The sequence below is a fragment of the Carya illinoinensis genome, chromosome 9, assembly GCF_018687715.1.
Source record: "Carya illinoinensis cultivar Pawnee chromosome 9, C.illinoinensisPawnee_v1, whole genome shotgun sequence".
Taxonomy (NCBI): domain Eukaryota; kingdom Viridiplantae; phylum Streptophyta; class Magnoliopsida; order Fagales; family Juglandaceae; genus Carya; species Carya illinoinensis.
In genome coordinates this window covers 21,605,750-21,618,459 of record NC_056760.1, presented here as the reverse complement: position 1 = coordinate 21,618,459, position 12,710 = coordinate 21,605,750, and the positions used below count along the sequence as shown (strand labels likewise).

The 12,710-nt window shown below is 37.7% G+C and overlaps 1 protein-coding gene across 4 annotated transcripts in view; it reads right to left on the bottom strand.

The window, feature by feature from the left end:
• LOC122275635 (probable LRR receptor-like serine/threonine-protein kinase At1g56130) overlaps positions 1-12,710 on the bottom strand; it is a 44,247-nt gene that overhangs the window by 14,766 nt on the left and 16,771 nt on the right. For 3 of the 4 annotated variants that reach the window (XM_043084775.1, XM_043084777.1, XM_043084778.1), the window contains 3 exons: positions 3,550-3,615; positions 3,118-3,162; positions 2,619-2,680 (listed from right to left, as the gene is read on the bottom strand). In XM_043084775.1, coding sequence (XP_042940709.1) covers positions 2,619-2,680; positions 3,118-3,162; positions 3,550-3,615 — 173 coding nt within the window. The remainder of the gene's footprint in view (positions 1-2,618; positions 2,681-3,117; positions 3,163-3,549; positions 3,616-12,710) is intronic. The other variant, XM_043084776.1, reaches the window with a different exon arrangement.

Genomic DNA, 12,710 nt, shown 5'->3' with positions numbered 1-12,710 from the left:
TCTACTCAAAGCAATCCACCACCTAATCCACCATCGTAGTGAGTATTATCTCTCCTCTCACTATTCCTCTTTATACAGCCCAGTTGCCCAACTAAGAAAAATAAAAATAAAAAAACCCTAAATAAGAACTTTGCAGAGGAAAAAAAAAAAAAAAAAACCCTAACTCAAGCACTGCATCGCACCAACTGCCCAACCAACTTTGTAGAGGAAAATATTTTCAAAATCAAAACCTGGGAATGGCTCATCGACAGCGAGAGAGCATAAAAATTATCGATGCTCTTGAGCTTTGCATCGTCACCAAGATTGCCTCTAGGTTGGCTACAAAGTGATGTCGTGCTCTGACTTTGAGTTGGCTACGGCACAAGGGCGACGGCAGAACTTTGCAAAGGAGAAAAAACCCCTAAATGAAACACCACATCACACCAGCTGCCCAACCAACTTTGCAGAGGAAAATATTTTCAAAATCAAAACCAGGGAATGGCTCATCAACAGTGAGAGAGCAGAGAAATTATTGGTGCTCTTGACCTTTGCATCGTCACTATGACTGCCTCTGGGTTGGCTACAAAGTGATGCCGTGCTTTGGCTCTAGGTTGGCTACAGCACGAGGGTGACGACATGACACCATTGGGTTGGCTATGAAATGAAGGAGGTGATGTTGTGCTGTGCCTCTAGGTTGGCTCCGGCTTAAGGGCCACAGCACAATGTCATTAGGTTGCCTTCCAACAAACGCAACAAAGGGAGAAACAGAGATATGGGAGATATGGAGAGAGAGAGAGAGAGATGGGTTGACTACGAAGTGATGCCGTGCTCTGCCTCTGGGTTGGCTACAGCACGAGGGTGACGACATGATGCCGCTTGGTTGTGTATCAACAAACACTGCAAAGAGAGAAACTAATATTGTTGTCTACAGTTCTATGGCCCCTGTGATAAGTAACAAAGTGGGTGTAAATCTAAGGAAAAAGAGAAGCTTTTGTCATTCGGTAACGGAGAGGAAGGAGAAACGGCAGGGTGAGGAGGAGAAAGCCAGAGAGATCTAGAAGATGGAGTAGTAGATAGAGTGTTGTGAGAAAATAATGAGTCTGTCAGTGCAGACAATAAGAAGAGATAGAAGAAAAGGATAAACAGACTAGGGTTTTTAACTTTCTTTAAACGGCGTCGCAGGAGGCAATGGGTGGGCTTGGTTTTTGTGGTTCTTTTTGGACTTTTTTTTTTTTTTGGTCGGGGAACCTTTCCAAGGCAGGGCCCCTCAGACCCATACTTGTAAAGTAAACCCCGGTCCCGTACACCGCACTCTAGAAAGTTTTCCTACATAGAATTGGTTAAATCACTGGCTATTTACCAAGGGGTGTGGCCACAAAGGATTCTTTACACCCATGAGGTGTCGAACCTTGGATCTAGAAAGGAGTGATACCCCAAGACCAAGGCCTTCACTATAGTTTTCTCTTTTTTTGTTCCAAATAAATACCGAAGGTTCATAAAAATCTGATAGAAATAAAATATTAACAAAATAAATTTTAATATTGTACAATATTTTATTTGCTTCTGTTTTAAGTTACATACATATTATTTTTTTCTTTTGTTAATGATTTTGATTTAATGATTTCTTTAAATATATTATTTCAAAATGTAAATATTTTATTGATTGTTGGATAAAATTAATTGTTTAATAACAATGAATTGAAACGTTATATGTTTATTATATAAATTCGTAATAACAATATACATATTCGACTTTAACTATTAAGAGCAATAATAATAGGTGAGGTAGTATAAATAAAAATTTCATAATGAAATATATTATAATTTCATAATAATTTTAAAATATAATACGTTATTATTAATATTTTACTTTCAGAAGTGCGAGAATGTAAAATCAATTAATATTTTGCATTTTTCTTATTTCTTATAGTGTCTTTCAGAAATGAAATAAATTAATAAATAATTTTAAAAAAAATTTAATAAAATTGTTTGCAATTGGTCATTTGTACTGTGGTTTAAATAAATTACCAAAATTGTTTCCACTTAAAAAAAATGGCATTGAAAGAAAAGCCTTTTTTTCACATCGATAAAATTTTACCTATATTTAACTAAGATGCCTTAGACAATATATTTCTCTTGCTGACAATTTATTTTCTATCAGATTGATATTTGTTTTTCATACATTCAATTTCCTATTAAGACTTAATAATTATTTTAGGTGAATGCTTTATAATAATTATATTTTTATAAGAGCATATGAAATTGTAAATATTTAATATAATAGATTTGTATTTATTATAATATATATATATATATATATTTTATGATGGGGGAACACCCCACGACAGAGCTCTTAGGTTTCACCCATGGAACCTAAGCCTCCAAAGAGACTAGCCAACAATCCACCTCCATGGCCTCCCACTTAAATCGCAGTTTGATACCAGGGGGAAAATTGAACCTATAACATGGGGCTCATGCACACAAGTTCAACCTTACAACTTGGGCTTTCCACGGATGGGTATAATATATATGGTACAACTAGAAGAGGAGAGAAAAGTATAACCTAAATACTTTTACTTTTTCCATGGGTTGGTGAAATTACCAAACAAAACAAGAAACTAGAGAACCAAAAAACTTACAACGTGGAGAATTCCTATTGCACGGAAAGTTCTTCTGAAGACAATTCAACCCTGGCAAAGTACTGCAAGCACAGAAAATGATAGATGCTCAATCTAGACAGCAGTTTCATCATCTGCAGAAATAAAAAAAATTGCAGCTAATTTGCGCTGGTTGGGATCTTCTTAAAAGCAATTTTTGTACGTCTTCAAAACTATTTTCAGATAATTATTGAAGACAGCCTATTCTCATAGAATATCGATGCAATGTGTTCTATATTCTTTTCAAGTTTTGGGATTACGATGCCTGGAATAAGTATGATGTGTTTTTGAATCCGTGAGCAAATGTGTGTTACCATACATGAGGTTTATTATAAACCCAGGCCTTCTGAACTTTCTTCTTGTTTACTGAAAACACAGAAGAAAATCTTGCTCCTCCTATCGTTTCTTCCTTCTTCCTTTTTTGTTTTCCTTTTTTCGTCTATAATGAATGAATAAGAGATACCATAATTCAATTACTCACCTTATGTTTGAGCTACCAAACGTGAAATTGTTGGCCACCAAGTTCCTGTATAATTCCATGAAATGAACCTTTTTTGTCCTCATGTACCAGCCAAACCCAACGTGCACACAGAGAGAGAGAGAGAGAGAGAGAGAGAGATGTAGTCACCGCAGGGATTCAAGCATTCAAAACAAGTGGAATGTTTAAAATAACTATCTGGAAATCCAATGATAGGCAGACAAGCAAGAGATTCTTTAATATTTGTATAATTGGTTAATTAAAATATGTAGTTGATTCTTCACATTTGTTGAAGAAAGATTATGCAAGTGATGCTTGAGAAAAGATAGAAAAGAAGCTCTATATGAGCACCAGAATACCTAATGTTTCAAAGCAAAATGTTAGAGCCAGCAAAATTTGAGTGAGAAAAGATGTATAAGAACATAAGAGACATACAGTTGTAAACCAGAGGCAGTTACCCAACTTGGAAAGCTTCCTGATATATCATTGTAAGATAAATCTCTGCAGCCAAAATCATATTAACAGGACTGAATAAGTAATGCACAAAAAATTCACACTTGTAAAGAAATTAGAAAAGCAATTAGATAGATTTCATGCCATCACATGGAAGATGTCCTCCTTCCTCACATTTATTAAGGAGATATTCAATAGGTCATACAGGAAACTTAGCATGAGATGCATCTACTCATCCAAAGAAACAAAGGGATGGATTTATCCAAACTTAGCATGAGAATGCTTGAGTGTCCAGTCACAGCAAACTACAACATTCTACATAGATTTTGAACAGATTTTCCTTCCTGTGAAATATATTTTAAAAACAGCCACATCGTCATGGTTCATACTGCAATATTGGAGAAAGAAAAGCATGCCTAGGACACTCATCATATTACAAGGATATTTAAATTGAAGATGAGATGGAAACACATTGATTGCCAATGAAATTCCAATAATGATCTCCCAAGAGCTATTATAGACATGAAACCAATCAGAAATGTACTTATAAAAAAAACCGATCAGAAATGTAGCAATGGAATCTCCAGCATTTTTATGGTAATCCTTGATAATCAAATAGAAATCAAAGCCACAGTTTTTTCTTTTATTTCTTGCTTTTTATTGTATAATATTGAGCCTTCACTGAGCCTGACTACCACCCTCCCTCCCCCCGCCCCTCTCTCTCTCTTCCCCCCTTCTCTACAGCTCTAATACACCAGTTATGACTAAGACCAATGCCCCATGCTCTAGGTAACAGACCCCACCCCTGACAAGTCTCTCTCTCTCTCTCTCTCTCTCTCTCTCTCTCTCTCTCTCTCTCTCTCTCACACACACACACACATTTTTCTCGCTTTTATATATTTATACCTCTCCATGCTTCGCTCAAACACAATCATACACCACTTCCTCTTGTGCCAAATGGCAACCCACACAAGTACCAGCTACCTCGTACCCTGCTGTCATTAGAAGACGCAGAACCAACAGTTTTGAGACAACCTCCAAAGAGCTACAAACAATGTCCCTCTCCTATCCTCCGGGTTAATCAGCAGCACCACCTAGACCCCAAAATGCAATCTGGGTCATCTATAGATCAACCCACAGATGAGTTGGTAAGGAATGGCATATAAACCACCGAAATGATCTAAACTAGACTAACTCTGATCTTGGTGTTTCTCAATGAATTGAACTATATCAAGTACAAAGGCCAAAGTTTTCAGACTAATTGAGCTAATTTTAGCTTTATTTCAATTATATTGAGGTGTATAGAAGTAATATTAAAGTTAAAAGTTTCAGTTATGCATGATTCTGGGAACTTATTGTTCAATCATGTTTTCTGCAAATTAATTGGGCTACTACAAGAAAAACTTCTAAAAATTTAAGCTTGAATTCTCAATTAAATTCGGTTGTGACTGGATTGAGAATAGTTGAGAATTATGTTTTCAGCTTGCACATAACTTAGCGTTTACGAGATCACATCACATTGTCAATTACTACGAGAATGTGCTCTCTGAACAATTTTTGTGGAGACTAAGATTAGATGGGCTTGCTTTTGATGTCCTTGATTCACAAGAAACAGAACAACTCAATAGGCCATTTTACAAGTTAGAGTTCAGGCAAGTATTAAAATGCATGGCGGGTGACAAAGCTTCAGGTCCAAACGGCTTCTCTATGGATTTTTTTTCAAACATGCTGGGACATGCTTAAAGAAGACATCATGGGGGTCTTCCATGAGTTTCATGAAAATGGGAGGTTTGGAAAAAGCCTAGATGCAACTTTCATAGCACTCATACCAAAAGAGTCTAGAGTCGTAAAGCAAAAGATTATAGTCCCATTAGCTTGGTCAGCTGGTTGTACAAAATTCTCTCCAAAGTCTTGGCGATAGGTTGAGCAAGGTGTTGGAAAAGTTAATATTGAAGCCTCATAATGCCTTTGTCAAAGGTAGGCAAATCCTTGACTCGGTGCTTATTGCCAACAAATGTTTGGATAAGAGACTCAAGTGGGGAGAGTCGGGGCTTTTGTGCAAACTGGATATGGAAAATGCCTATGATCATGTCAACTGGAGATTCTTATTTGACATGCTAGATAGATGTGGCGTTGGTACGAAATGGTGCACATAGATCCATCATTGTATCTCTATGGCTTGTTTCTCTATATAGGTGAATGCCAAAAGGCTTCTTTAAAATCTCACGAGGATTGAGACAAGGTGACCTTCTATCTCTGCTACTCTTTATTTTTGTGATGGAAGCCTCTAGTAAGATGATTTTAGATGTCGTGGAGGGTGGCTTCATTTTTGGATTCTTATTGGGAGAGGCAAGTACTGGCTCACTCAACATATCTAATCTATTATTAGCCGATGATACGTTAACCCTTTATAGGGCCAGCCATGATCAAACTCAACCTTTGAGGGCTCTTCTATTATGCTTTGATGTTGTATCAGGCTTGAAAGGTGAACTTGGCCAAATCAAAAGTAGTGTCAATGGGGATGTTCTAGTATGGCTTCCATTTTGGGATGCAAGATATCTCAGCTGCTCATAAAATATCTTGGCCTCCCATTGGGTGTGACATTCAAATCAAAATCTATTTGGGATGATGTTCTAGAAAACATGGAGATGAATTAGCTAGTTGGAAGAGGATGTATTTATCCAAAGGTGATTGGGTCACCTTAATCAAAAGTATTGTTTCCAATTTGCCAACTTATTTCCTCTCATTATTTCCACTCCCCGCCAAGGTGGCTCATCATATGGAGAAACTCTATAGGACTTTTTATTTTTTTTATTTTTGGGGGGGGAGGGAATAAAATGACGAGTTTAAATTTCACTTGGTGAAATGGGCCACAATATGCTCTCCTATTAAGGAGGAGGTTTGGGTATTCGGAACTTGAAATCTTTCAACATAGCCTTGTTTGGTACATGGCGATGGAGATATCACAACGAACAGGGGGCCTTGTGGAGAATTTTCATCAAACTAAAGCATGAGGAACCATGGGGAGGATGGTGCTCTAATGAGGTGAGTGGGCCTTATGTGACAGCAAGACCTTCCTTATTTAGATTTCCTACCTTCCTTATTTAGCTTTCCTATTCTATATATATACTTCCTTACTTAGACCGATCATGTTCCTTGGACAAATTATGTAAATAGTCCTAGTTTCATTTTGTAAACAGATTTGATTACTGTAAATTTGGCTTAAATCTAGCCTTGTATCATGTACACTTGTGCCTACATAATGAAAGGACATCATCACAAAGGAGGTATTCAATCCGATTTGACATGTTTTCAGAGCCATAACTTTGAAATATTCCTGGTTCTTTCGAGTGAGATTTTTTTTTCCCTTGGTGGGCAATAGTTTCTAGATTGTCAGCACTTTCTTAGGGGGCTGCAAATTTTTTCTTGGCTGGGTGTGGTTCTATCGGCACATTTGTGGAGGTTAGGCTTGGCTGGCAACTGCTATCATTCTGTCGACACTTTCTGTGGTGCTTGGGCGGGTAATTTTTTTTTTGCTGCACCTGTGTTCACTTACGGGCATCATGTCTTCCAAATCTTTTGTTGTGAAGTTCTCGGGTAAGAACTATTATACCTAGGAATTTCAATTTCGTTTATTTGTTCTGGGGAAAAAGTTATGGGGTCATATAGATGGGAGTGATCTGGCTCCTACTGAGCTTCCTAAGTTGGCCCAATGGAAGAAAGATGTTGGGGTGATGACATGGATTTTAGGATCTGTAGATCCTCTTATTGTTCTTAATTTGAGGCCATAGAAGACTGCTAAGTCTACGTAGGAATACCTAAGGAAAGTGTAAAATAAGGACAATACTGCCAAACGTTTTCAGTTAGAGTACGAGATTGCCAGTTACTCTCAGGGTGATCTCTCCATTCAAGATTATTTTTTTGGATTAATAATCTCTGGAGAGAATTTACAGACCTGATTTATGCCAAGGTACTGGAGGAATCTCTCTTTGTAATGTAGGACGTTCATGAACAAAGCAAGCGAGATCAGTTTTTAATGATGTTACAACCTGAATTTGAAGACACTCGCTCCAATTTGATGAACCGTGATCCAGTGCCTTCTTTGGATGTTTGTTTTGGGGATTTACTTCGTGAGGAGCAGCGTCTTGCCACACAAACCACTTATCAACATGATAAAATAATACCAAACGCAGTGGCTTATGCTGCTCATAGAAAAGGCAAGGGACGAGACATGCGGAAAGTTCAATAATTCAGCTTCAAGGAATATGGACATATTGCTGCCCAATATGCAAGGAAATCTTGCAACTACTATAAGAAGCCTGGGCATATTATCAAAGAAGGTCCTATTCGTCCTCAGAATCGTCAGACTAATGCTAATCAGGCCACTGTGGGTTCCTTTTCTTCCACTTATGCTGGTGAATCTCCTACTCTTACTACTGAGATGGTCTACCAGACAATTATTTCAGCATTTTCAACCTTAAGGCTACAAGGTAACAGTTCACTTGCATCCTTATCGTGGCTTGTTGATTTGGGTGCGTCTAATCACATGACTAATTCTTCTGATATACTTAGAAATGTTCAGACTTATAATGGATCGGTCATCCATTTAGATTGCTAATGGTAACCAGATACCTATTCATGCTATTGGGATGTTAATTCCACAGTTAGAGATGTTTTTGTATCTCTTGAGCTTTCCACTAGTTTTATATCAGTCGGTTAGTTGGTTGATAACAATTGTGATGTTCGCTTTTCTCGTGATGGTTGTCTTGTGCAGGATCAGGTGTCCGGAAAGATACTCACGAATGGGCCTAAAGTTGGCCGTTTATTTCCTCTGCATTTTTCCATTCCTACTGTTATTTCATTTTCTTGTAATATTGTCAACAATAAGAGTGAAGTTTGGCACAAACAGTTGGGACATCTGAGCTCTATTGTTTTATCTCATCTAATAAACTCTGGTTTGTTGGGCAATAAAGATCAATTTTCTTCTCATCTCTCTTTTGATTGCTCTATATGCAAATTAGGTAAAAGTCTCTTTCTTTTCCCTCTCATGGTAATCATGCTGAAAGTTGTTTTGATTTGATTCATAGTGATGGGTAGGAGAATTTCTCCTCTTATCTCACATGCGAATTATAAATACTTTGTTACTTTCATTGATGATTGTACCAGTATACTTGGATTTATTTTCTTCATTCTAAATCTGAGGTCTTTTCTATTTTCCAACAATTCTTTGCCTATGTTGAGACTCAATTTTCTTCCAGAATCAAAATTCTACGGTCTAATTCCGGTGGTGAATACATGTCTCATGAGTTTCATGATTTTCTTCAACAAAAAAGCATTTTTTCTCAGCGATCTTGTCCTTATACACCTAAGCAAAATGGTGTCGCTGAATGTAAAAATAGACATTTGTTGGATGTTGTTCGTACTTTATTGCTTCACTCATCTATTCCAGCTAAATTTTGGGTCGAAGCATTATCTATAGCAGTTTATTTAATTAATAGATTGCCGTCCAGTGTCTTGAATTTTGAAACTCCTTACTTTCGTCTTTATCATCAGCATCCTTGTTATCTTGATATCCATACTTTTGGTTGTGTTTGTTTTGTTCATTTGCCATCCCATGAACGTCATAAATTATCTGCTCAATCCATTAAGTGCGCTTTTATGGGTTATAGTGTCTCCCACAAACGCTATGTTTGCTATGATCCATGTACTAACAGATTTCGCATTTCCCGTCATGTTATCTTCTTTGAAAATCAATCATTCTTTTCTTCTCATGTTGCGTCTTTGCTTGAGATGCATGTTTTGCCACATTTTGATGACTTGACTTCTTCTCCTAATCGATTCAAACCTGGACTTGTGTATGAACAACAAAGCCCTACTTTGCCCCTTCCTGAGCTTGATCTGCCATTTGCACCTACTCAGACTGTATCTTCTATAGGTGATACATACAACCCCACAATTCCTCGACATTCAACCAAAGTGTCTCGTCCATCGAATTTGTATGGTTTCTCACATACCTCTCTTCATGTTACTTTGTCTTCCATTCCCATGCCAACATGATGGCCGAAGAGTTTTGGGTTCTTCAAGATAATCATACGTGGGATATTGTCCCTTGTCCTGCTAAGGTTAAACCCAATGGTTTCAAATGGGTTTATTCTTTCAAGCTGCATTCTGACGGGACTTTGGATCGGTATAAGGCACGATTGGTTGCACCTGGCAACAGGCAAGAGTATGAGGTGGACTATGAGTAGACTTTTGCTCCTATTGCCAAGATAACTACGGTTTGGACTGTCCTTTCTGTTGCTACATCCCAAGGTTGGCCTCTTCATCAAATGGATGTCAAAAATGCTTTTCCTCATGGTGATCTCAAAGAAGAGCTATACATGACCATTCCACCTGATTTGCCATCCTCTTCTTCCTTGGATGTCTGTAAGTTGAATCGCTCGTTATATGGGCTGAAACAAGCTCCTCGAGCATGTTTTGATAAATTCCAATCCACCTTGCTTCAGTTTTCTTTTAAGCAGAGTCAATATGACTTTTCTCTATTTCTCTGCAAGATATCTACTGCCATTGTCATTCTTTTAGTTTATGTTGATGATATTGTTATTACTGGGATGGACTCTACCTTGATCACCAGACTATAGCAAGCATCTTTATGCCACATTTCATTGAAGGATCTTGGTCCTCTTACGTACTTCTTGGGGTTGAAAGTTCATACTGATCCATCCGGAATTTTTTTGAATCAGCATAAATACACTCAAGATTTGATTACTTTAGTTGGTCTTCGAGATACTTCTTCTATGGATACTCCTTTGGAAGCAAACACGAAGTATCGTCGAGATGAGGGTGATCTCCTTTCCCATCCCACTGCATATCGACAATTAGTGGGTAGACTGAACTATTTGACTATTACTTGACCTAATATTTCATTTGCTATCCAGCAGGTTAGTCATTTCATGCAGGCTCCACACCATCTACATTTAGTTGTTCGTCGTATTATTCAACATCTTCAAGGATCTCCTAGTCGTGGCTTGTTCTTCCCTATTGGGACTTCTCTTCGCCTTGTGGCTTACAATGATGCTGATTGGGTAGGATGTTCTAATACACAACGATCTGTTACGGGTTGGTGCATATTTCTTGGTGCCTCTTTGATATCTTGGAAGAGTAAGAAACAGAATCGTGTTTCCAAATCTTACACCAAATCCGAATACCAGGCGATGTCCGCTGCTTGTTCTGAGATTTTATGGCTTCTTGGTCTCCCAGCTGAGCTTCGTTGTGTTCAGTCCAATCCTACTCGTATCCATGCTAACAATACTAGTACCATTTAGATTGTCGCGAATCCTGTTTTTCATGAACGTACAAAAGACATTGAGCTGGACTGTCATTCCATTCGGGAAGTCTTGGACACTCATATCATTTCCCTTTCCCATGTTTCTACTGACCTCCAGATCGCTGATGTGTTTACAAAGGCCATGACACGACAACGTCATCAGTTTCTTGTGAGAAAATTGATACTTCTTGACTGACCAACATCAATTTGAGGGGGGATGACAGCAGGACCTTCCTTATTTAGCTTTCCTAATCTATATATATATATACTTCCTTACTTAGATAGATTATGTAAATAGTCCTAGTTTCCTTTTGTAGACAGATTTAATTACTGTAAATTTGGCTTTATTCTAGCCTTGTATCATGCATACTTGTCAAAGCTTAAAATTTTGTACTATACCGGACGAAATATATCATACAGGAGTAGTAACCGGTACAAGGGAGGGCTATGTTTCATTTCAGATCAAGTACCGGGTTGTTTCAGCCAGTACTGGCCGGTATTTCGGAGTAACCTTTTGGCATTTTTATAATTTAAGTTTTTTTGTTTTTTTTATGTTGAGGAACCTCTCCAAGGCAAGGCCCTTCAAACCCACCCCTGCAGAGTAAACCCCAGTCCCGTACACCGCACTCTCAAAATTTTCCCTACACGGAACTAGTTACATCGCTGGCTTTTACTGGGGGTGTGGCCCCAAAGGATTGTTTGCATCCATGAGGGGTCGAATCTTGGACCTTGAAGGAAGTGGTACCCCAAGACCAAGGCCTTCACTAGTATTTTCTGTAAAGAAGAAGGGACTTTTTGGTTATTTAATTTCTTCAGAACCTCAACTACTCAGAATCTCACATCTTCCTCATTTTCCTCAACTCTCTCTCTCTCTCTCTCTCTCTCTCTCTCTCTCTCTCTCTCTCTCTCTCTCTCTCTCTCTCTCTCTCTCCCTACGACATACCATTTCTATTAGCTTCGAAAGACATGATTTACTTTTGATTTTTTCAAATTACATTTACATTTCAGAATTTATATAGGTCATTAAATTCAAAAATTAAAATATTATATGGGTCATTAAAATTTGGTATTTGATTGAATTGATTCTATTGATGTGAACTGTCAAGCAAATTGTAATGTAGTAGTTGATTGAATTGTAACTACTAAAATAATTGATAATTTGCACTGAAAAATATTATTAAATTTTTTTTTTTGCCATTTTGGAATATAGTTTATATATATTGATATATATAATTTATTTATATATAGACTATTCCAAAACGGTACCGGTACAGATATATTTCGCTCTAATGCCTCGTCCAAAACGGTATTCAAAACATTGACAATTGTGCCTATATAATGAAAGGAAATCCTCACAAATGAGGTATTCTATCCAATTTGTTCTTATGGAGTGGAGTTGTGGAAACATATAAGAAGAGGTTGGGATACATATGCAAGTAATATCCGTTTTACTATGGGTAATGGAGCCAAGGTCAAATTTTGGCATTATGTATGGTGCGGTGATAGGGCACTCAAGGAAACTTATCCACAAGTTTATGGTTTAGCAAGAATGAAAGAAGCCTCGATTGCGGACCTATTAATCATCTCCAATGGTATTCCCCAATGGAATGTTACATTCCTTAGAGATACACAAGATCGGGGGAGTTGAAGAAAGGATTTTTTGGTGCCCCTCTAAGAAAGTAATATTCACATTACGCTATTTCTACCAAACCACAATCACTCACAACACAAATCCATTCCCATGGAAGAACATTTGGAAGACAAAGGCACCACTAAAGGCAACATTTTTTTATGGGCGACTTCCTTGGGGAAGATC